Source organism: Pomacea canaliculata, linkage group LG7, assembly GCF_003073045.1.
Source record: "Pomacea canaliculata isolate SZHN2017 linkage group LG7, ASM307304v1, whole genome shotgun sequence".
In the NCBI taxonomy this organism is placed as follows: domain Eukaryota; kingdom Metazoa; phylum Mollusca; class Gastropoda; order Architaenioglossa; family Ampullariidae; genus Pomacea; species Pomacea canaliculata.
The window spans coordinates 12,978,101-13,001,367 of record NC_037596.1 but is presented as its reverse complement, the minus strand read 5'-3'; the positions used below and the strand labels follow the sequence as shown (position 1 = coordinate 13,001,367).

The following is a 23,267-nucleotide window of genomic DNA, read 5'->3' as shown; positions in this document are numbered from 1 at the left end:
TGGCTTGTGATTTGACGACCTAGTTCATCTGAAAAGCAAATTAAGATGTGTTACGATGGTGGGGAAACAACTGTTATGAGAAAGCATCACGAAAATCTGCACAATATTTGATAACAGCAGAACATTTCGTGGACAATGTAATGGCTGATGTATGTGTAATTGTTTTAATTTTATTTTTGTTGTCTGTATCTTCAGGTATTTGAGAATGAAGCGTTCTAAACATTTTTTCACGAGCTAAAGCTTTACTTTATTTTTTTGTTAATCAAAAGGAGATAAGAAGACGTGAGCAAGCGATAAAAAATTCTAATTACCTTTTTATACATCTTCTTCAAAGAGCTTGGACCAAAGGCTTAGTTTAAAGGGACTGATGGTTTTGTCTGAACACGCTATATCATGAAAAAGTGCCAGTCGCAGCTCGTCTCAATCTTCTTTATCAACCTCTCCGCGGAAGCCGAAACATTTTTCTCTTCGCCAAGTGGCATCCTACCACTCAGCAACATTAACAACCTCTTTGATCATTTGTTGTTTATTTCTCTAAGTCATCAGACTAAACATTTTCTCTCCCAAAACCTGAAGGTTCTTTAGACAATGGCCTGTGCTGGTAATTAACGAAGAAAATTCGTCCGTGATGCAATATAAATTTATTAGTCACACAGCCACATGACAACCTTACAATTGTGGCTGCAAATCTACTCCAACATAAACAACTGTTTCTCTGAAATACAACAAATGTCTTCAGCCCCAAAGAATTCTGGTCAGTCAGTGTCGCACTTAAAGATGTTCCGAAAAAAAAGATATTTTTAAACGAGAAATATTGTTCTTACAGAGGGTGGCCTTAGGCGGTTTTACTTGCAGTGACAACTCGTCATATCTGTCATAGTTATCTGTCATAGTTATAGGTATATCTAAAAAATTGCTGTCATTTTGTTATGTGCAAATGTTGTTAACATCATGAATTTTGCTGCATACTATAGAAGCTTTCTACAGTTTAATTTGTCTTTTACTCTTTTAATTCATGGCTGTGTCTTGAATAAGTTTTTATAAAACTTACCGATTATGATTATGATTATCATGATTATTATTATTAGATTCAGTGATAGGTTAAATGCTATTGTAATAGAAAGAAGATATAGTGAGAACCTCGATTATCCGGTCTTAAATTGATCGTGCATTCGGTTATCCGGGATTGCTTTAAAAAAAATTATAAGACATCACAAGACCGCCAGTTTTCGCAGCCAAGAATTCTGACTAGAAGAAAGAACACTACATGTCTCACAGCTTATGTTCTTTGTCTATGGGCTTCTGAGAATTATTCTAAATGGATTGAAAATATAACATCTAAGCACCAGTCTCCTTTGCTATGACAAACTATTAGACTTCATTCGATGAAGAGGACTGTTCCGAACACTATCCCTCCTTTTTTTTCCATTTTGACGACAGCCATTCGTCAATAAGTTTTCACATTTGTCTTCTGTTTCAACGCTTGATTGTGTGTGGCCAGAAGGGAAAATCAGTTGCTAATCTTTCATCAGAATTTAGCATCAGTAATCAAACTACATGAGATTGCGAATATTCTAGCTTTTGGGAATTTTTAGAATTATTTTCGATTTCCCTTGATTTTTGTTTATGCGGATGACGGGCGCAGGTTTATACTAGATTATTGAGGTTTTACTGTACATTGAACTAAACATACATAACAAGTAAGTAACTAACTACTTTTTAATTACTATTTTCATGTTAACACATGTATACATGGATGAATTGTTAACATTTTCATCCTAGAGGTTTGCTTCCTGCTTCTTGGTAACTATGCCAAATTTATTATGCATTTTGGAGTAAAGATTCTTATTTGGCTATTTCCTAACCGTAAGTAATTGTACTTACTTGAACTGGGACTATCTATGATGCACAAGGTAGTGTTAGCAGAACCTTTGTCATTATGAAGAATCAACGACCAGTTTCCTTGGCTGATGTTGGTTTCCTTATGAAGGTAAACACTCAAGACAAGATCAGGCGGGTTCCCACTTAGAAAACAACTTACTCCCCTTCTGATATTGTTGCCTAATGCCACTGGGGTCAAGACACATCCGGTTAGCGCCGCTGTGTGAGCCTTCACACGAAATTTTATTTCTTGAAAGATTTGCTTACTGACGAACTTCACAGAGCTGTCAACAAACTGAGGAGGACCTGCAACATTTCAAAGCACAAAAAGTCTATATTAATGATTTCATTTTTTATCTTTGACTGGAAACATTGGCCACGCTGAAACAGTTGTCTTATGGACAAGACTATACAATGACATAGCACAAACTGCCTTGACAAAAAAAATTGGCACATTTATTGCTATAAGTGTCAGAGTGCACAGTGAACATATAAACTTGATAAAAAAAGCCAACATCCAAGCAGCAACTCGCTCATAAATGTTATGTATTCTTCGTATCTTATGTTACACGCAAAAACAACTTTGAAGATTGCTTTGCAAGAAGCAAATGTGTTTTTGGTTCTTGGCACTGCAAATTGGACTGAAAACTAAGTTAAGAATTAAACTTTAAGTTAAAGGTTACAAAGCTTGGTAGCGACATGTCATGTGTCTCTTTGCAAAATAATTTTTAAGATTTTTAATAAGTGAGAGTCCTGATCCCACAGTTTTGGTTTGCTTGTAATTTCCACAAAGAAGAATATAGTATTGTCATTGTCATTGTCATCTAAAACTCACTGAAAGAATCTTTGCACAAGCAATGTAACAAAACTTGCAGAAGCCGCCAAGAAGCCATCTTAGACCCCATTTAAGCATGGAGCAATTTTAAAATCACATAAAGAACAAAAGTTGAAAGAACTAAAGCAGTTAAAAATGGAACCTTTGACAGACTATAAAAAGAATAAAAATTGCAGGGCACTCAAAGACTCTTACCTGTAAATTAAAACAGAATTTTTCAATTTAAATCATTAGCTGAGCTTTGTTGCAGGTTTCTAGGATCTTTGGAATCTTAAACAGATGGGTATTTCTCACTATATTGTCTGCATAATAATTACAATACTAGTTTAATTTCTTCGATTTCTTAAAACAAAATAAACACAATGTTTATATCACGTACAATAATCAAAATCCTTATTATTATTATTAAGTTTCATGAGGGTAATAATTTGTTGGTTTTTTTTTTTTTGCATTTCATAATTCTATCAAAAAATTACTTTAAGAGACAGAGAAAGACACACCTAGATGTAGCACACCAAAGACTATAACAATTATTTGTTTCTATTAATTTTAGCACATACTAGCGCTCATATTCGTGGATAATGTGGTATTAGTAAGTACGAGGGAAGAGACAGGACAGTAATCGGCTGAAATACTTACATGCCACGAGGAAGGTCAAAGATCTGTTCCTAGTTGATCCACTTCCTTGACAACTGATTATCGGCCACTCATCTTCACACCTGGCAGTGAGTGAATAGTTAAGATGTCCTTGATTATCAGATGACTTTAACACGGAATTATGTTGATTTAAAAGCTGGAAAATGACTGGTGGGTTCCCTGTCTCAAAGGCGCAGGAAATATCGACCTTATGACCCTCATAGATGACGTAGTTATCTTTAACCTCATGTCCATCTACAGTCATACTTGTGATGTTCGATGGATCTGAAAATTAGATATATATATATCTTTTGTCATAATAATAAAAAACCCAAGACACACTTAGTAGGTTATTTGGGAAGAGAGATAGAAAGATAACTATGAACGTGTATATCTCTAAGCACATGTGCCAATGTGTGTGTATATAGTGAAGGATAGTCATAGAAAGAAAATAAATTTTTGATGCAGTAAAATTTTAAGTAAAAGATACTATAAATAATATAAATTTTATTTATTCTTGACCGATATTAGACGTGTGTAAAATTAAACAGTGTTTGTTCAGTAGAAAAATTAGCTTGCACGTGAAGATAACTTTAAACCTGTACATAGTATACTTTACTGTAATCTTAAATAAACATTGTCATCAAACAGCTGTGCCAGTCAGATGATTGTCCTTCTACCTACATTTTTTATTTTCTGTGGAATTTATCATTTTAATTATCTTTTTCATGCAGTTTGCATCTTATATCAACCTCTTATATTAACTCATAGTTTCTAACAGTAATACATAATATATTGTATGATTCTGGTCTAAGAATCTCTTCATGTTGTAATGATAATGATCAGTCAGCATTGTATCCCCCAAGTTATGCAGTTCAGAGATTCAAGTAGACAACATTATTGAATAGGATTGTTATCACTTACACAACACATCAACACGTATCAGCCGTCTTGGCCTGGATGTCCTGCCTGCACTAGAAGACAGTATCATCACACTCAGTGACCTCGTGACGACCTGAGAAATGTGAAGATTTAAAGCCACCTCAGAGCTGCTCAGGTTTCGTTCTTCTCCATAACAATTAACCCCTGTCGTTCGGCTCATATACTTTCTATCCATTGAATTCAAACTGTTTTCCCATCGTAGACTACAACTTAATTTCTTCAGGTTCTTTTCACAAACCTCGTACGCGATGTGAAATATGCCTAATGAATTAGAGCTTCTAGTTGCATTGATTGTATAGCTAATATTTACAAAATCATATTCTTCTTTTCTTAGGGTTTCATTGAAGTTTGATTCTCCACCTGAAAAAAATGAACAGACATATTTAGGCAAAGACGATTCTTTCTCGTTTTCTATTAATTAGCTCATGACAAGACCATTACAACATACAGGCTTAAGTAAAACAAATTGAAGATAAATATTTAAAAACGCTAGGGTTAGTTTTGCTTTTTCTTTTATCTTGTACACCAAATAATAATATTTGTATCATTTTGAATGCGACAGTTTTGTTAATGTGACAGTAATTATTTGGTTTTTTTGTTAGCTCAAAGAGACGTAACAGTACACACATTTGAACTATAAGGTTATGCACTCTTAGGACAATTTAATTGTGTTATTTTTTTAATACCAGCATTGTTAGGATTTGGTCTGCAACCATGTGATGTAGCTTAAATTGGGTCGGCGATGTATCTACTGATTTAACAAATTAGAACGCGGTGGAGAGGATATTTCACACCATCCAATATTAACTACTCTAGTGGAGGAAACCATATTTCATCCTCTTTACTTTAAACATATACTTGACTTAAGGGTTTAAATATAGAGCTGGTAGCTGAATAAGTTTGTAAACTAAAATGAATGCCAAGCTAGAAGGCACTGTACAAAGGTTATATTTACATGAACGTAGCGTATGGTCGCTGTGTTCAAAAATAAGGGATAAAACAAGGTGGTTATATGATGACTTGAAAATAGTTATTTCTAGTACTGACATTAGTGACTTAACTGATTACTTTTGTATCTCTGAATCCCAACATAACCAACAAATGTTATTTGCTCAAACTGATGCTCTTTCCCTGTCTATTATGTTTGGGAGTGAATACTAGATGTTTATTGACATTACCCGTGATATTTTATTGCTATTACAAATTATATTCCACAAAAAATAAGTTTGGGTCACATATTTACCAAAACATTTAGTGACATGAGTAAGAAGTGTACACAGAATTCCTTCTCGTGCTAGAAAAATAATAACATCTTGTTTTGTCGTAATTTCAAAGATGTACTCATCACCATATCCCATATGTCCCAGGAAGGGCACATTTTAAGATAATTATACACCTAATTTTAGTCACGTATTAAACAATATTGTTGATATTTGGTTTGTCAGTTTAACATTAACATGGCGATTTTGATGCCACAATACAAACTTCAATCAACCTCTATATTTTGTAATGAAAACATCTTATCTAGGCCTGTCCTCTTCCTACACTTTCTACAAATTTTGTTTTAAAAAACCTTAGATGTATCTTTATAACAATTACTATTTGGAAAAAGTAGAGGTTTCTAATGTATCTGCTTACAAGTAGAGAGAAGCACTCCCGTTGTCAATGCCAGAAGATGCACAAAGATGCAGAGGACCTTGGCAGATGTCTTCATCCTTGGGTCAGTCACTGCGCTGTGATGTCGGTAAAGCTTCGACAGGAAGACTGGAATGCAAACTAATTTTTCCCACGCTGCTTTTGTTTCAGTTTCCTCAGTTTGAAAGCGTAGTATCTGTACTCATTAATTAGTCTCTTATTAAATCTCTAAGTAGGTGGTACATAATTGTTTTCTTTCAGTCTTAGGACACGTTGAACTCTGTGTGCTGCCAAAATGTTTCGTTCTTACATTTTCATTAAATTGTGTAAGGGTGGCATTTTGACAAAGTGCTCCTGATCCGAAAATGTTTTGTAATACGTCTCTGTATGACCTATATATGGTTGTGTGTATTTGTGTGGGATCAGAGAAAAATAAATATAAACAAGCTCATGCCCAGACAAAGTTACTGTAACAAATACTCGCATTTGGTATTTCGTCTTAAATTATTCGAGTAGGAAATGAATTATATCAATATTACTGTTATGTTGTAGCCTATTGGGTTGTATTATCTAAAGAAAAAGTTGATAGGCACTCGTTAATTGAGACTGTGAAGCTAAAGTACCTGCAACCATGACAGGGAGAATTAGGTGTCACCTGTTTATAAGGCACACCATCGGCACGGAGTGTCGGGGTCCTCTACCTTCTGTGTGTGTGTGTATAAATTTCCGCTTAATGTATTATCCGCTCTTTAACATCTGAGAACATACGAGATAGAATAACCTCTTGAAATAACCTTACACCTAAATTAGGCCTTTCAAAAGCTCCAGACCTATTTTGAGATCAGAAAGCTAAAAGGAAGAAGTCCTTAGTATTTATCACTATAGTACAATAGTTCTACATTTCATTAAAGTTAAAAGCAGAAATTGTTTAATATTTAATATTAATATTGTTATTTTTGATGAATGAAATCTTGTGTTGACCTGCCTTGTCAAGAGCCTTCAGTTATTAAGACCAAGTGTTCTTGAACAACTGAACAAGAGAAAAACAAGAGGAAGCAAAAATTCCATCCATAAACATTTAATATTTATTAATACAATATTGAGTGCAATGAAATGTAATAGAACGAACTAAGACACTAAAAAAAACTTTCAAGAAATAATAACAATATTTGTGTCTATTAGTTGTTTATATTAAATCTGTATGCTAGCAAGGCAAAATGAAAAGTAAGGTAAATTACTTGAGTATGTACATCCTTGATTACAGGGATATAAGACCATTGAATTATAAGTTATGATTTTTATGAGATACTGTTCTTTTACCTATAAAATAAACTTTAAATTTATAGTATAGAAACCAACATTATTATTTCTCAAAGATAATTTTCGTTAGGACTGTGGATGTTACTACATATTGGCAGCAGAATGGCATTGCCCGCGTAATACTTGAGTATTTTTACTTAGAGTGAACTAGACTGAACTACTTTAACACTAGCTTAGTAAGATTATTTATTTGTAGACACAGACAAGCTGCCCTTTATAAACCTCTCTCTTCAGCGACAACACAGTCAAGTGTTTACTTCCATGCTGTACAAATCTTTCAGGGAAACAAAGCCGGCAGAAGAATAAGCCCGACTTAATTGTTTTGCAGAACTTCCAGTTTCAGGTCTACTACCACCCATACATCCTTTCCTTGTTCTTGAGTTGAACTTAATGATTTTAAAATGAGAGTATTTAGTTAATTAATTGTTCAGCGCATGCGCAGAGCCTGCTTGTCGGTGATAAAGTCTGTTCGCCAGCGCGTCCGGTAGTGTAGTTGTTACCACCGCAGAAAGATTCCCTTGTCTCAGTCTCGTTTTGGGGACTTTGTAACACATGGAAAATAATGAAAGATTTTGATCAGCATACAAGTATACATATTTATTCGTTTCGTTTTATAAAATTAGTTCTCACAATTTTTTTTTTACCTTAAAAGTCTTAATAGACAAGTGTTTAAAGGAGAAGCCGAGTGCAACATTTTTTTCTTTATGGTCGGGGTAAGTTCATCTTTAATAAATTCCAAAATATGAGTACATAATTATACTTAATTTTAAAGATTCTTCAAACACTGTCATTTTCATCTGCCACTAAGAAAGCAGGAGAAAATTACTCAGGCGCAGATCCATGTTGTTTCTCATCCGATGTAAGTTTGCAGTGTGTACAGAATTTGTTGCACTCATTTCGCACTCAATGCTCCAATCAGTTTGCTTCTTCTAGTTGTAAACAAATAAGATGTTATTTGAAAGATTCTTAGCCTATTTTTGAAAATGTAAGCAGGGGAAAACTTACACGCCATCAACACACACACGAGCGATCTCTATCAAGACTGCTAAAAGAAAGAGAAAAAAAAATGTATGAAGGACGAGGAAAGAAAATTTCCTGGTGATTCCAATCACATTGGACTGCGATGTAAGAACTAAAGCTTATCGCGTTCTTAAAAGAAAAAAATATACAAAATAATGTAATTATTGGAAACTGTTAATATGATGGAATCAGATGATTGTCCGTTGTGAATACGTCGTCAGGTCTTTTTTTTGCCGTCGTATACATTTGTTAAGATCGTTACTTGTTTGCGGACTGCAATCGATTGTTCTCGTCAACGTCCGTGTAGTGTAAGTGACAGTTGACAAATGGCATACAGGTAAATATCGTATGTTGATTAAATAGGAAAGTTTTTTAAAAGTGTCTTCACAGCGAGAAACGGATCGTTGAAAACAGATGTACACAAACAGAACAGAAACGATCATGAAAAGGTAAGGACTTAGATGTTTTTGACAGGATGTGAGAATAGTTTACATAAAAGATTATACATAGTTTATAAAACTTTAAATAGCCTGCACAGGCCCGTTCTTAGCCCCCGCGGGGCCCGAGGCAAAGGGCATGTGCGGGGCCCTCACTTTGCTCAATGCACGGACGTTCATACGCGATAAATCCTCGGTGTCCAGCAGCCTTCTGTCTCCAAGCGCGTCCAGCGAGAATGTGATACGGCTGACTACACTTCCATATGCCTAGTTACCATATCAATCAAAAGCGCGGGGCCCTAGGCAGATGCCTCGTCCGCCTGCCCCTAAGCACGGCCCTGAGCCTGCAAAATATAAATGCAAATAGAAAAAAAGTGTTAATACATCCACACACGATTATGAAAGGTGGACCACTTAAAAGCGTCCACCCTCAACCGAGCATATCTTGAAAATAATTGAATTGAGCTAGAAAAAAGCAAAAACAAAATAAGAAGATTAAGCTAGGTACATACAAGCAAGAATGGTATTTAAATGATCATTCACTAAGGCTATCTCTTTTTCTGTGAGACAAAAATATAAATGCAAATAGAAAAAAAGTGTTAATACATCCACACACGATTATAGAAGGTGGACCACTTAAAAGCGTCCCCCCTCAACCGAGCATATCATAGGTATGTGGGTTAATTTTAAGTGGCTAATCTTGTATTATCAGATAGTGAGATAAGGGAGGGAACCAGCTTTTAAAAATCTTTGAAGCTCTACAGAGTTATGTCCCTTTACTCTGTTCATTGTCTTGAAAATAATTGAATTGAGCTAGAAAAAAGCAAAAACAAAATAAGAAGATTAAGCTAGGTACATACAAGCAAGAATGGTATTTAAATGATCATTCACTAAGGCTATCTCTTTTTCTGTGAGACTCAGATTTCATTGCAACAAAGCTGCCGGAGAGATCTGTGCTCGGGACACCTGGTCTTTTTTGTGTTCGCGATAAATTTGTTTCCTTTTGTATCAGGCCTCTGTTCTGCATAAAACTATCTTTTCATCTCCGTGTAGATATTAAAGAAGTGTTTGTTTCCCAGAAATCTGGCTGTAAGTAATGTAAGTTAGAGAGGTGAAATGGTAAGATAAACAAGTCAATCTTTAAAACTACGGTTGATTCTGAATTAGCACAGTGTAGCTACAGAGATGAAATGGCGAAATCAACGACAGAGAGTGATCGAGAACGGAGAAGAGAGAAGGATAGACAACAAAACAGATACAAAGAAAAAACTACTACTGGACATGAAAGTAAGAAATTCTATATACATGTATTAAGTTTCTTCCGTAAACAGATAATGTAAAAAAAAAACAAAACCCTTGTTTATATGAGGCAAATAAAAAATCTCTTGGGTTATGTCGATGCTTAGAAACCGGAAAAGATAACAAATATGGTGCCAAAAATACATAAGTATGAAAGAGTTTTACACTGAAATCTAAGCAGATGTTGCGGGCCGAGTCCGTGGTTATCTCCCTTTGACCACAAAGTTTCACGTTCTCTGTATTGTTCAGTGTTCGCATGTCTTTCTTTGGGTATGCTGGTCTGGTTGAGACAAGTCGTCCAAAATCCCCTGACCTAAAACCATCCTACAGGACTCCTTGGCAGGAAGTCAGCAATGATAAACAGAGGAAGAAATGGATGGCAATCGTTTCTCCATGACTGACCTGCGAAATACCGTTCCTGACGCAGAGATACGTCTGCCTTTTTTTTAAGTTCGTTGAAGTGACACTGGCGGACAGTAACAGTAAGTGTTTTCAGACTTTCTATAAATTATCAGGGAGACCATTTGTATTCTGGACCGAGTTCCAGAGCAGCGCTCCATTTCTTATTGCAAGACTGGTTGAGTTAGAAATATACTGTGGGATGATATTGATGAGTGACAGGGGGTGATGAATATCCTGTCTATCTGATATATATTATCAACGAGGTCAAAGCTTATTTCTGAGAGCCACATTTCAAAACTGCAATTGATAAACGAAGGCGTTATAGCAAGCTGGAACATCGAGTGCTCGCTTGACAACTTCACTGATGTTTGAAATACTTTCCTTCAACCAAACACTATTCCTCCCTGCTTTACAACATTAGATAAGATTCTTGTGCCCTAGAAATCCACAGTGACCTTGCTAAATGGTTAGAGATGTGTTTATTTAACTCCCCTATAATAGCAGTGCATGTTGACAAACATGTTTAGTAAACTCTGCTTCAGTGTGTAAGGGAAACGTGTGTACACGGCACGACACCCTGTCGAAGGCTTCCCTTCCAGGCACCTTGGAAGGTGGCCGGCATCCCGGTGGCCAGAGGAAGAACCGACTAACGAACCTCTGAGTTTCTTTCTTCCCGTGTATCAAAGTCACGTGTTTGTTGAGGCAACAAGTGGAAGTCAGATAAATATAAAGACCAGTACAACAACTGCACACCTTATTAAACTTCAGCAAGGACGGGTTTGGTTGTACAGGTTATAGAGATATTCTTTTCTTGAAATTCTTTTCTTGTATATTAAGAGTAAGGAGTTTGTGACGAGTGAAGAAACATATATAAAGGAATCGAAAGATGGCAAAAGTGAGTAAGCACAGACAGACAGACGGAGTGTCACGAACTTCCCGCGGACATGCGCACTCTCTCAAATAAGCAGGAGATCGCTTCAGTTTATGACAAATACTTATTAAATACTTATCAATAGTTCTACATCAACACCCCGTAGAAGAAGGTGGAGAATATCAATGAGGGCTCGAAACGTCCCTCTTACTCGAATATTGTAAAAGAAAGTTGTTTTTTACAATTAAGTAAGAGATGTGATGTATCAACTACTGTTACCATTATGTTAAAGGGGAGGTAATATTGAGTACATAGTGATGTTATCACATTTAGTCAAAGCGGCAAATACTAACAATACTACTTATAATTTTAATTGCTTTCATGAAAATATCTGTTCATTCTTCGCAATAGTTATATTTGTTTTTTACAAAAAGTATGCTTCGTTCATAGGTTTGTGAAAATGTCAATTTTTGCTTAAATAAAGCAAACTCAAGGATATGGTAAAGTTTCACATAATACAAAATAAACTTAAACCCTTTTTAATACCTAACAATTAAAAAATATAAGAATCTGAGTCATGTTCAGTTATCGTCAGTAAGGAAATAATGAATATCAGTGTTTGATGCAATCAGTATCCGTGTTTCTGCATAATTTTGAAAATGAAACTCTCGGATGTTTATCTTTTTTACACTGTGAACTGCCAACATTGTATAAACTATTAGGTGCCTAGCTACAGTTCATTACATGTTTACTACAACCTAGGCACAATTAAATGCTGAATTAATTAAACTTACATTTATGTTTTCAAACATGTTAGTTTATCCAAGCAAATCCAAATCTTAAAGAAATAATACAACACATGTATAAGAGAATCACCAGGTAATATAATCAAAGTAAACAATTAAAGTACAGTAGTCTGCACGAGGTTGAGATGGTAGAATATTGCGAAAGATTAATCTACACTGAGTTCACATCATCAGTGGAACAGGTGTTACTCTGGCTTCATCTTCATCTGTGAGAACGTCAGGGGCGCGAATTAAACCCAAGTGCTGACCCAGAGAGTGGCTTCATCTTCATCTCCGAGAATTGCAGGTTGCTGAAGTTACCCCAAACATTGTCGCTTGCACGAGGGCTGTTGAGGTAAGTGCTGCCACAGCCATCCGGGTACCACCAGGCGCTGTGACGTGTCCTGACACAACCGTACGTGTCTCGGTCATAGGTTGAAAATTCTCTATCTTTACTAGGACCCAAGCCATCTCCTGTAACCACATAAACACACACCGTTATATACTATTAGGCACACAAAGTCCTTAGCACAAATATATTATCACTACAAAACATATATGGAAACTTTTATTATTAAATGTGTTATTTCTGTGTTGTTCATCATAACAAAGCCAAGTACCACACAACACAATCAAATACGAAATGAGTAAATGAGAAAAATGACCCGAAGACACTGTACAAGATAAACAGCTAAACAACGGCCTGCCAGCTGACCTGCGTCTCACTCTTTCTTACTGTTCAGAAGTCACGTACGTACCTGCGTCACCCGAGTAGTCGGACACGTAAAGTTTGTAGTTGCTGGCTACAGAGAAATTCTTGTACTCAGCGTAGCGACGTTCTCCACGCCCATCTCTGAAGTCCACTCTCAAGCTCCAATATATATAATCTGTCTGTTCGTAAATGGCGGACAGGCCTGAGACAAGACAAAGCAATGATCTCATGTTAATAAATAAGTCAAGCAGTAAAATATTTGTACTGATCTTCCTCAAGAGTTCGCATGAACCACAGAAGTGTCGCTGGTCATTACCTCTATTATGATGTTATAAAAATGTTGACATTATTCCTAGACTTTAGATGATAAAAAGGTAAGTCACAAGCTCATTGAGCTTTTAGTGTTGTTGTTATTACTACTGCTAATAAAGCGTATTTTCCATGTAATTACGAACTCAATGCAATGCATACAAAGCATAACAAATCTACAGCCAACCATACAGAAACATTAGGATAAACATCAGAAAGCATACATGAACACAAATTGTACAGCAGATAACACCAGCATTGGAAGAAGAATTAATGAGCTGGGAGAACTGTACTCCTGATTTGAAAAGTATAATTCTGAATAAGAAAGGTTTTAAGGAAGTATTTGAAGACATTTCAAGATATGTCCAACAATCTTACCCAGCCAGAAATCTCCAGAGATGTCACCAAAACCTTGTAGATATTCTGTCCAGTTCCGGTTGAAGTCAACCGAGTTGTCGCGACGTCTCTGGAACACCTGCACATCACACAAGTTCACAGGTCGTTACTATGGTACCGAAGCGTAGCATGCTCGATAGGATTCAACACTAATCATACAGTTTAATGAGTTGACAGAGGATGAGTCATAATTGATAAAATATAAAAACTTACGACTTTTATTAGCTGCGATCATGATTATAATGTCAACACTTCACGGTTACGATAGACTATGTGAACCTAGTATAATAGTGATATTCATGTGAAAATATACAGTTTCCTGGCTGTAAATGTGTGGCCTCAAGTGGTTGTGATCATTTATATATGGGAACATAATAAACATAACAAATGCATGATCCACGCCGCGATTACAAATAGCATTTTTTTCAACTCCTTGTCAAACCTACAGTCCCTGATCATGAAGCAGGAATAGATGCAAGAGATTAAAGGTTGCGACTACAAACAACCGACACATGTACACCAACACACTAAATGTCGGCCTGTCTAGAACCACCCTCAACCCACGGAGTCTACCAGCGAGATAGACAGACTGTTGGAAACAGAAGGTGGACAAGCATACTCTCCTGCTTCGTGTTGAAAATGTCGAAAGATATCAAAGAAAAATTATTCGTGGATACTATGAGCTGTATGTGACCCTGGGTATAAGTGGTGTCGTACTTTAGTGAGCAGTATACAGTGAGCAGGAGAGATGATACCTAAGTCGTGCTCATACACACTGACAAACACGATCACACGTACCAGCCAGCCGCCGCCGCTAGACTCCATGTCACACCACACCCTTCGAGGTTTGCTGCTGATTATTAGCCGAATGGTGTACACACCACTTTTGGCACCTCTGTCCTGCCAGTCTAGACATGACCCTGTTATTACACAAACAAATCATTCCGCTGGTAAGGAATTGTTATTAAGGGCGCAGTGGTAATTTGTACAATGACGGAAACAATCGAGGATAAGTACGATAATAATCATGACAACTTCAATAGCTAATCATACATCAGTCAAAAAAAAAGCTGAGTACTACTCATTATTCTACTACTTCTCACTTACTTGCAGCAACACACTTCTTCTTGGTTTCTATGAACTTGAAGCCTAAAGGACACTGACATATGCCTGAGAAACAATCGCTGTTTGGGTCTGGACAGTCTTTCTTGTTGTTACACAGAAAGTTGTCCCAGGTACGGCGTGAGGCAAACATGGGCTTGCATGATCTCTGGTAGTGGGTCCAGCCTTTACTCGTTTTAGGAGACCAGTCTGAGGGAGACTCATGAGGGGTGACATTATGAAGCCGACAGAGACCTCCATCGGCTGGCACGGGTGGCAGAGAAAGAGAGACATAACTGAACTATCAAATGTTAATTGGTACACGAGCAATTTTATAATTCCTGCAATTTCACACACTTTGTTTTATCCTAACTAAATGTATTTAGTACCTTTTGCATTCAAAAATGTTTGTAGATTATGGCGCTTTAAGTATGCTCCAAAATGTTTTTTCGTAGTATTTATTATGCAGGCGTCTACAAACGTTTTTTTACGCAGTTTCGGTTGATTTTCTTGATAAATCGTGCTATTAATAGAACACAGTATAGGACACGTGAAGCAGACTTTAGCAGTTTTAAAGGACACAGTAACCTTAAATCTCTAAGATCATGTTAGTACACCAATGTTTCAAGGTTTTTTTCCCATACAGACCTTTGAAATCAAAGGTGAAACAACGCTTGTAAGCCTTGCACCTGTCCTTGCAGTCTTTCAGACTGATTCCATCCGAGCTATCAAGGAGGTTTCCACGTATAGAGTTGTCTGGGTACTCTCTAAAGGTCTCCCGAATCCCGTCTGTGTTGCATGCTAATATAAACAACAGTGGTAAGCAATTATTTACACAGGTGTTTGTAGCACACGGCGTGTGGCTCATTGCAGTCGTCGTCTGTCCTGCATCTTACATTGTGCCACTTGCTTAGCTCGCCTTCAAGACAGTCATACTTGCTGACCGCCGGTAACACTAGCCATCCCACAATTCTAGCTCTATTTATCTTAGGTTAATTGCCATCTTACAATTATTATAAAGGAAGAAAACCATTAGCTGGTGGGCATAAATAAACACTGAATGCTTAATTTTTAAATCCGAAATATTATTTAAACATTGAGATGAAAGTGGTTTGGTGACAACAACTTAGAGTATCTTTAATGTAAGAAACAGACAGACTGACAGTATAAAACGTTTTGGGAAAAGCTGAGAACTACTCATAATTCTACTACTTCTCACTTACTTGTAACAACACACTTCTTCTTGGATTCTATGAACTTGAAGCCTAAAAGACATAGACATCTGCCTGACAAACAATGGCTGTTTGGGTCAGGACAGTTAACTTTGGTGAGACACAGTAAGTTGTTCCAGGTACGGCGTGAGGCAAAGGTGGACTGGCAGATTCTCTGGTAGTGGGTCCAGCCTTTACTCCTCTTAGGATTCCAGTCTGAGGGAGACTCATGAGCGGCAATAATGTGAAGCCGACAGAAACCTCCATTGGCTGGCACGGGAGAGAGAGAGAAAAGGAAATAAGTTCATTGGTGGACGATTGAGCTATTCTTCTATTTCTGTCTTCATTCAATCATAATTAAAGTGGAAGTCTCTAGTCAATACAGGAGTTTATCTCTGTATATGTGGTGTAGTAGATTAACACTCCACTGCAGCAATAACTAAATAGTCGTGGGTTCAGTGCTATTTTACCTTTACACTTTCTTCCTAAAGAAAGCAAACAACTATCAAATATTAATTAGCTTGCCAGCAATTGTATAATTCATGCAATTTCACACACTTTGTTTTATCTTAACTAAATATATTAAGTACCTTTTGCATTCAAAAATGTTTGTAGATTATGGAGCGTTAACTATGCTCCAAATTGTTTTTTCGTAGTATTTATTATGCAGGCGTCTACAAATGGTAAAAATATAAAGAGACAACATATATCAACATTGTTCCCATTTTTTTACGCGGGTTTCGGTTGATTTTCTTGATAAAACGTGCTATTAATAGAACACAGTACAAGACACGTGAAGCAGACTTCAGCAGTTCTAGAGTACACAGTCACCTGCCATCTCTAAGATCATTTTAGTATATTAATGTTTCAAGGCTTTTTCCCTATACAAACCTTTGAAATCAAAGGTGTAGCAATGCTTTTCAGCCTTGCACCTGTCCTTGCAGTCTTTCAGACTGATTCCATCCGAGCCATCAAGGAGGTTTCCACTTAAAGTGCTGTCTGGGTACTCTGTATAGGAGGCCTGGAACTCGTCCATGCTGCATGCTAATATAAACAACAGTGGTAAGATATTATTTACTGACTTTTTAAGTTGAAGTTCATTGTTCTACATTTTGACGTGTTTCGAACAACATCCATAATCAAGTGAATCAATTTCTAATTTTTTTCGGCCACGTGTTTTTTCTTTCTTCCTTTTATTCAGTCTGTCTAAATGCGGCTATACTGTTTTACAACTTATTCCTTTAGGAATGCGAAAATCATATAAAAGATCGTCCGTTCCTAACTATAACAAGCGGAGAACAAAGTTTCTTGCAATCAAGAATATCACACAGAACCATTCAGGGCTTCTACTTACTCACAAAATTGCGTACAGTACGCATTACAAGTTCAGAGGACCCCTTCAATTTTCGTCAATGGGGTTCCAGGGGACCCCTTCAAATTTGGGCGAAGAACAGATACAAAATTGTGTAAGTGTAGTGTCTGACATCGTAGCCCAGTCTATTGCTGTCGTCTGCTACAAGGTGAGAGTCACTTCCCTTGCACTGAGTTTTTTTTTTTTCCTTACCGGGAAGAGTTCCATTAACTTTATCCAAGATGTCGTTGACAGCGTGGTTAGGATCATCGTCTCAGAAAATAAAAGAAAGTGAGCACCCCAAGTACAGTGAGCATAAGCTCATCACAGATGCTTACACAGACTTCATGGCACAGAAATCTCGCCGTTTCTGACTAGACATTACAGTGCTTTGTGTGCTGAAAGGCAGTTGAACAAAGTATGTTGATTTGTTGATTTTTTCACATTGTAAAGGGACCCCTTAGAGTTAGCCTGGGACCCCCTTAGACATCTTTAGAAGGGGTCCCTGGAGCCCCAAAGAATTTAGCCGTAGCAGAAGCCCTGACCATTGTCTACTCACTGTTAGTGCACGTATCATGTGTTGTGTGTAGAAGTACCGGGGTCACACGACACAGGTGTTCAAAGCACACGGCGTGTGGCGCATTGCAGTCGTTGTCTGTCGTGCATCTTACATTGTGCCACTTGCTTAGCACGCTACAAGACAGTCATATTAGCAAACCGCAGTTAACACTAGCCACCCACAATTCTAGCTTCTATGTCTCAAGTATCTGACTGCCATGTGTACATATTCTTATTCCTCCGCTTTAATGTCACTTCTGCTCTCATCTTCATGGCCACTTCGTCCTCTCACCTTTACAATCACTTTTTTTTTCTAAAGCTAATGAAGTCCAGTAACGACTTCACGTAGAGTCTAGAGAACAAAGATATGGGGTAGTGGCAGCTGTAATGTTCTTCATCGATACATTCCCTTCTGTGGTGCACTAGTACATTAACCCTTAAACCATTGTATCTTGGGTTAATTGCCATCTTACAATTATAAGAAAGGAAGAAACCATTAAAAAAGTTTGGGACAAGTGAGTACTACACATAATTCTACTACTTCTCACTTACTTGCAGCAACACACTTCTTCTTGGTTTCTATGAAACTTGAGCCTAAAGGACACTGCATCTGCCTGACAAACAATGCTGTTTGGTCAGGACAGTTCACTTTGGTGTGACACAGTAAGTTGTACCAGGTATGGTGTGAGGCAAAAGTGGAATTGCAGGAGTCTCTGGTAGTGGGTCACCTTACTCGTCTTAGGAGTCCAGTCTGAGGAGACTCATGAGCGGTGACACTATGAAGACCGACAGAGACCTCCATCGGCTGCACGGGAGGTAGAGAGAGAGAGACATAAATGAACGATGATGCAAAACATTTTGAACAAATGAAGACTGAAAGCAAGTTTATCTGAACATTTCCCGAAGAGTTTGATTCTATTCAACGTTTCAGAAAAAATGCACGTATGTAGTTGTATAAATTTGTAATTCTGACTGTTGAGCTTGCTGGAGCATGGCTGCCACACACTAGTTTGACAATAATTATAGAGTGGAATGTTTCCTCCATTCATGTTGTTGCTCCAAAGTTTTGTCGGTGATAGTCCTGATGCTAGAGTCCTGGATGATTTTCTCTGAGTGTCCAGAGCTGTAAGGCGTGCTGAGTAGGTCTGGGCACTTATCTATGAGTAGGGATAAAACACACTTTCCACAAACAACAGTGTAATTCCCAGATCGTATTCCAGATCGTATTCTAAGATCATTTTAGTACACCAATGTTCAAGGCTTTTTACCATAAAACCTTTGAAATCAACTGTGAGACAAGCTTGTCAATGTCATACATGCACTGGTCCTGCAGCTTCAGACTGTGTCGTCCACGCATTTCAAGAGGTTTCCACTTATAGCACTGTCTGGGTACTCTGTAAAGGTGTCGTGGAACTCGTCTGTGGCTGCATGCTAATATAAACAAACTGTGGTAAGCGATTATTTACATACTTTTGAAGTAAAGTTAATTGTTCTACATTTTGATGCATTTCGAACAACATCCATAATCAAGTGAATCCAATTTCAAATTTTTTCGGCACACAGTTGTTTCTTTCATTCTTCCTTTATTCGTCTGTCTAAATGCGGCTATACTGTTTTACAACTTATTCTTCAACTGTAACAAGCGAGAACAAAGTCGAGCGAGTTCCTTGCGGTCAACATACACACAGACTAGTGTCCATCACTGATAGTAACACGTATCATGTGTTGTATAGAAGTACCCGGGTTCACACCGACACAGGTGTTATAGCACAGGCATGTGTGGCTCATTGCAGTCTATCTGTCGTGGCATCTTAAATTGTGCCACTTGCTTACTCGCAGTCCTCGCTTGGCATCTAGAAATTGTACTTTTGAAAATTATTAATAATTCAGTTATGGATTATATTATGTTTGTTTTTTCTTTTAACATTCCCGCCCACTCCCCATCAAGAAACTAGCACTCTGAGATCCATCATGAGTGTAAAACACATAATACCTTAAAAAAGTCAAGAAGAGTCAAGTTTTACCTTCCTGTATTTCGTCCAGAACACAAGGAGACACGCACAGGAGAAAAAGAAGCAATCAGATATTACGATTTTGTATCCACCTGTTAGCACATGCAACACGAGAGTTTCGGAGTCCTTTGTTGTATATATTTCATATTATTATATTAATAAATCAGCAAAATATTTACGAATTAAAATTAAAAAAATTACAATAAGTAATTGGCAAATATCATTGTAGTAACAAAAGACACAAGTGTCAAAGGTGAAACCAATAGAAACCACAAGAGGTATACAGGAACAGAGAGCCTATTCAAGAACGATAGGAAGATAATAAATAAGAGAATGTGTTTAGTAATATCACTTGTTACACACATAGGGTATGCATCTCCCTTTGATACTTATTCATTCATATAACGGTGTAAAGAACAAAGTGGACTAGTAGTGTCTAAGACATGTAGAAAGAAGAAAATACAGGAAACAGAAAGCTTATAGCAGAGAAAGAAAGCTTATAGAAATCTGCTAACACATAAAGAACACAAAACTTACAATCAATTAAAACATCTAGTCTCTAGAAAAATGCAGTAACAAACCAAGGGAGGTAATAACTAGAGGAGATACAGGACAGCCTGTAGTGGACCAAATCAGTGAAGAGGGTGGGAATGCACTTCCAAACAATACTAATAAGGGTGATGGATATGGATGGTCAAGATAACCTTGTGAACCCAGTCACCCAGCTAGTTCAAATGCACTGGTTGTTCAACCTGTGACAATTAGGATAACAAAAAGTCAAAGAGCATTAGGTTACTAAAAAATGTTAATTCAGCAGGCCCAGATGTAACCACACACCACAATACAAACAAATATTCATTAAAAGCTGCACTCCCTTGATTACTCCCTTGTTAATGTTCAATTTCTAGCCAGCAATAACTAAATTGTATTATCCACTACCACAGAAAAAAGTGACAGAACCAATCAGAAAACTACCGAGAGGTATCCTCTTACTAATACATTTAGAAGATAAAGCCTAGATGCATTTACATAACTAACCAAGTTGGCCAGAAGAACAATTAAATGACAATAAAATGTAATTCCTAAAGGAGAGGTAAAAGATTAGAAAAATTGCATTTTTCCATTTAGCCCCGCCCTTTCACAGGAAAGAACAAACTAATGCAGAACTATAAGGACTATGAGAATAAGTAAGGATAAGTGGAAGTGAATATGTAAAAAGTGGTGTAAGAAAAAATATGTTTACAAAATTTAGAAGGTTAGGAGTCTCTTAGAGCATCTAATTTCATGAATTGTATGAGATGTATGAAGTTCATTTTGCGTAAGATGAGGGAACTGTTCAGCAGTATTACAAACTTTGTTTAAAAGCTATTAGTTAGAAATAAAATAGAGTTGTTTGGAGAGTTACTTTTCCCAAAAAAACGGTAAAATCAATCCAAAATAGCGTTTCAGATTATGACGCTTAGATTATGGACGCAGTACGCGTACGGGTAAGGGCGATAATGCGTTAACAACAAGACATAGGCAACAACGCCTGTTCTAACACTGAGACGAGATCTGAACCCAGTAAAAGGTGCTTACTCCTGTATATGGCTAACTCGGCCAACGAGGACTGTTCATAGTACAGAGAGGCATGTTTGGGAAAAATAGTAAATAGGCAACAAAACATCGATGCAGTGGGTTGAGAAAAGTCAGGTGCATGCGACCTTATTTTTTTTTAACAGCAGGATGAGCTTCATGCATTAATACAAAGACAATATTCCACACCGACAGTCTACACGAAATTAAAGCAGTGTAATCTTTGCAAAAAATCCTCTCTCAGCAAAGGTCTTCCGATTAAGGCGCAGTTCGTCTTAGGAATTAAGGATATAGCGAATATGGAGAGGTGGAATGAAAGATGTTAGGGTAATGTGGAGGAGCAGTGAGGCCTAGGTGTGATGACTGTGCCTGACTTTTAAGTATATTTACTCAGTAACAGGCCTTGACGGATATCGGTACTGTACTACCGAACTAATATGGCAGAAGAAAACTTACCTTACTTAAACACACAGTGATTTAATCATTACATAGTCAAACATAGAATGAAAAATGTCTTTAGGGTCGACGATGAATTCTAAAAAAAAAAAATCTTTCAAATAAACTGTGAAACGTAAATTCACTTGAGATCGGAAGAGAAGCAGTTACTAAAATAAGCATCACTTTTATATCAACAATGTGAGTAAAATAATTCAACCTGAGATTAACACATATGATTAAATAACATACCCAAAGAAATGGTTTGTAGGATGCTGTTAGTACGCCAAGGAGCACCCGAGGAAAGCAGCGTTGAGACGAGGGAGAGGTTGGACAACGGGTAGTGCACGTGTGGGAGAGGGTGGAGGATGACCAGGAGAGAGTGAAGAAACAACGACAGCAGCGTGTCCGACAGTAGCATGCAGCCCTCCACCCCCCATGCATAATCAATGACAGGAGCGCTCATATTGTCTTACTATATGAAGCTCATTTCAACAGGTAGTGAGGTAGGCAGCGGGCCAGGGTCAATACAGACCGGGACGGAAGTGAAAACTAACTCCGGCGAACGCAATGCTGAAAACCTTACTACAGAAATACCGGAGTGAATTCCTGGTCTTTCACTTATTGAAATTACACAAACACACAAAAGTATATAAGAGACAACATAAATGGTATAAAAATTTCCTTCCTCAGGTTTACTCTCTCTTACAAACGCACAAACACAGACAGAAAAATTTACAGGTATTAAAAGATGGGTAGACATTTCTTGTTACATCTATTCATCTTGTATTGATATTGTACGAGTAAGGTAGGAATGTTGGAAAATAATGAAATCGAAACCAATTCATTTGGATTAAATTAATGTTCATTATCGTTCAACCAAAGCTATATATAAATACTTCATTATCATTTTAAAATGAACTTGGCTACATGATTACAGTGCGATAACTGTTTGTGCAACAATCCTTTGCAGGTTGAGAGAGAAGGTGTCAAAGACAAAGGACGACACCACCCACGAATGCACTGAGGCAAGCTGACAAGAATTCACTCACATACCACCAACAGGTGCATACAATTGTCGTTGCCAACAAGTTTTGAGGTAGGGCAAGAGAGCCGGTGTCAAAAAACAACGGCACGACATCAACACAGTGAGGTCAAAGGCAGCGGGCAAGCCGCCAAGAAATTCACTCACATAGTATGTATGATCGCTTCTCCAGACACTGAGTGATGATACACACTAAAGACAAAATACACACCACACACACTAAAAACCTAGAAACATTTCATTCAAACTTCCTGTGTAACAACACATGGCGCGCGCGCAACACAATACACATGATCAAAAACACCGGCGCGCTTCCAATGCATCTGAAGTACGGTGTGTGGTGTGTTTATGAGGATATTGGGTGTTATGATTTTTTTTATTTTTTCTCCTATTATGTAAATGAAAAGAGCAAAATATGAACTTTTTCATGGACTTCTTATATTTGATAGTATAAGGGACAGCGGGAAAAAGCGTACCCCACTAAACATTACAGTTCATT

At 37.3% G+C, this 23,267-nt stretch overlaps 3 protein-coding genes across 4 annotated transcripts in view; all 3 read right to left on the bottom strand.

Moving 5' to 3' along the window:
• LOC112569690 overlaps positions 1-23,267 on the bottom strand; it is a 72,816-nt gene that overhangs the window by 47,093 nt on the left and 2,456 nt on the right. The window lies entirely within an intron of this gene.
• On the bottom strand, positions 1,797-6,032 carry LOC112569674. 2 transcript variants are annotated; one of them, XM_025247553.1, is made up of 5 exons: positions 5,933-6,032; positions 4,605-4,654; positions 4,277-4,367; positions 3,356-3,637; positions 1,797-2,187 (listed from the first exon to the last, which is right to left on the bottom strand). In XM_025247553.1, the coding sequence occupies exons 1-5, from the start codon at positions 6,006-6,008 to the stop codon at positions 1,808-1,810; spliced, it is 879 nt and encodes a 292-aa protein (XP_025103338.1). In that variant the 5' UTR covers positions 6,009-6,032; the 3' UTR covers positions 1,797-1,807. The 2 variants fall into 2 exon arrangements, with proteins under 2 accessions (XP_025103338.1, XP_025103337.1); XM_025247552.1 differs by having other exon boundaries at positions 4,277-4,654.
• LOC112569666 overlaps positions 11,367-23,267 on the bottom strand; it is a 90,415-nt gene continuing 78,514 nt past the window's right edge. Inside the window, exons 6-13 of the mRNA XM_025247537.1 lie at positions 16,684-16,836; positions 15,805-16,062; positions 15,230-15,382; positions 14,588-14,845; positions 14,279-14,400; positions 13,463-13,559; positions 12,822-12,977; positions 11,367-12,537 (exon numbers count right to left, since the gene is read on the bottom strand). Coding sequence (XP_025103322.1) covers positions 12,302-12,537; positions 12,822-12,977; positions 13,463-13,559; positions 14,279-14,400; positions 14,588-14,845; positions 15,230-15,382; positions 15,805-16,062; positions 16,684-16,836 — 1,433 coding nt within the window. The 3' untranslated portion in view covers positions 11,367-12,301. The remainder of the gene's footprint in view (positions 12,538-12,821; positions 12,978-13,462; positions 13,560-14,278; positions 14,401-14,587; positions 14,846-15,229; positions 15,383-15,804; positions 16,063-16,683; positions 16,837-23,267) is intronic.

Excerpts from the sequence above, each read along its gene's own strand:
- LOC112569674 (XM_025247552.1), bottom strand. The coding sequence starts at position 6,008 with ATGAAGACATCTGCCAAGGTCCTCTGCATCTTTGTGCATCTTCTGGCA. Across the intron at positions 4,655-5,932 it reads GGGAGTGCTTCTCTCTACTT|GTGGAGAATCAAACTTCAAT; the intron begins GTAAGCAGATAC and ends CATTTTTTTCAG. Across the intron at positions 2,188-3,355 it reads TTTGACCTTCCTCGTGGCAT|GTCCTCCTCAGTTTGTTGAC; the intron begins GTAAGTATTTCA and ends GAAATGTTGCAG.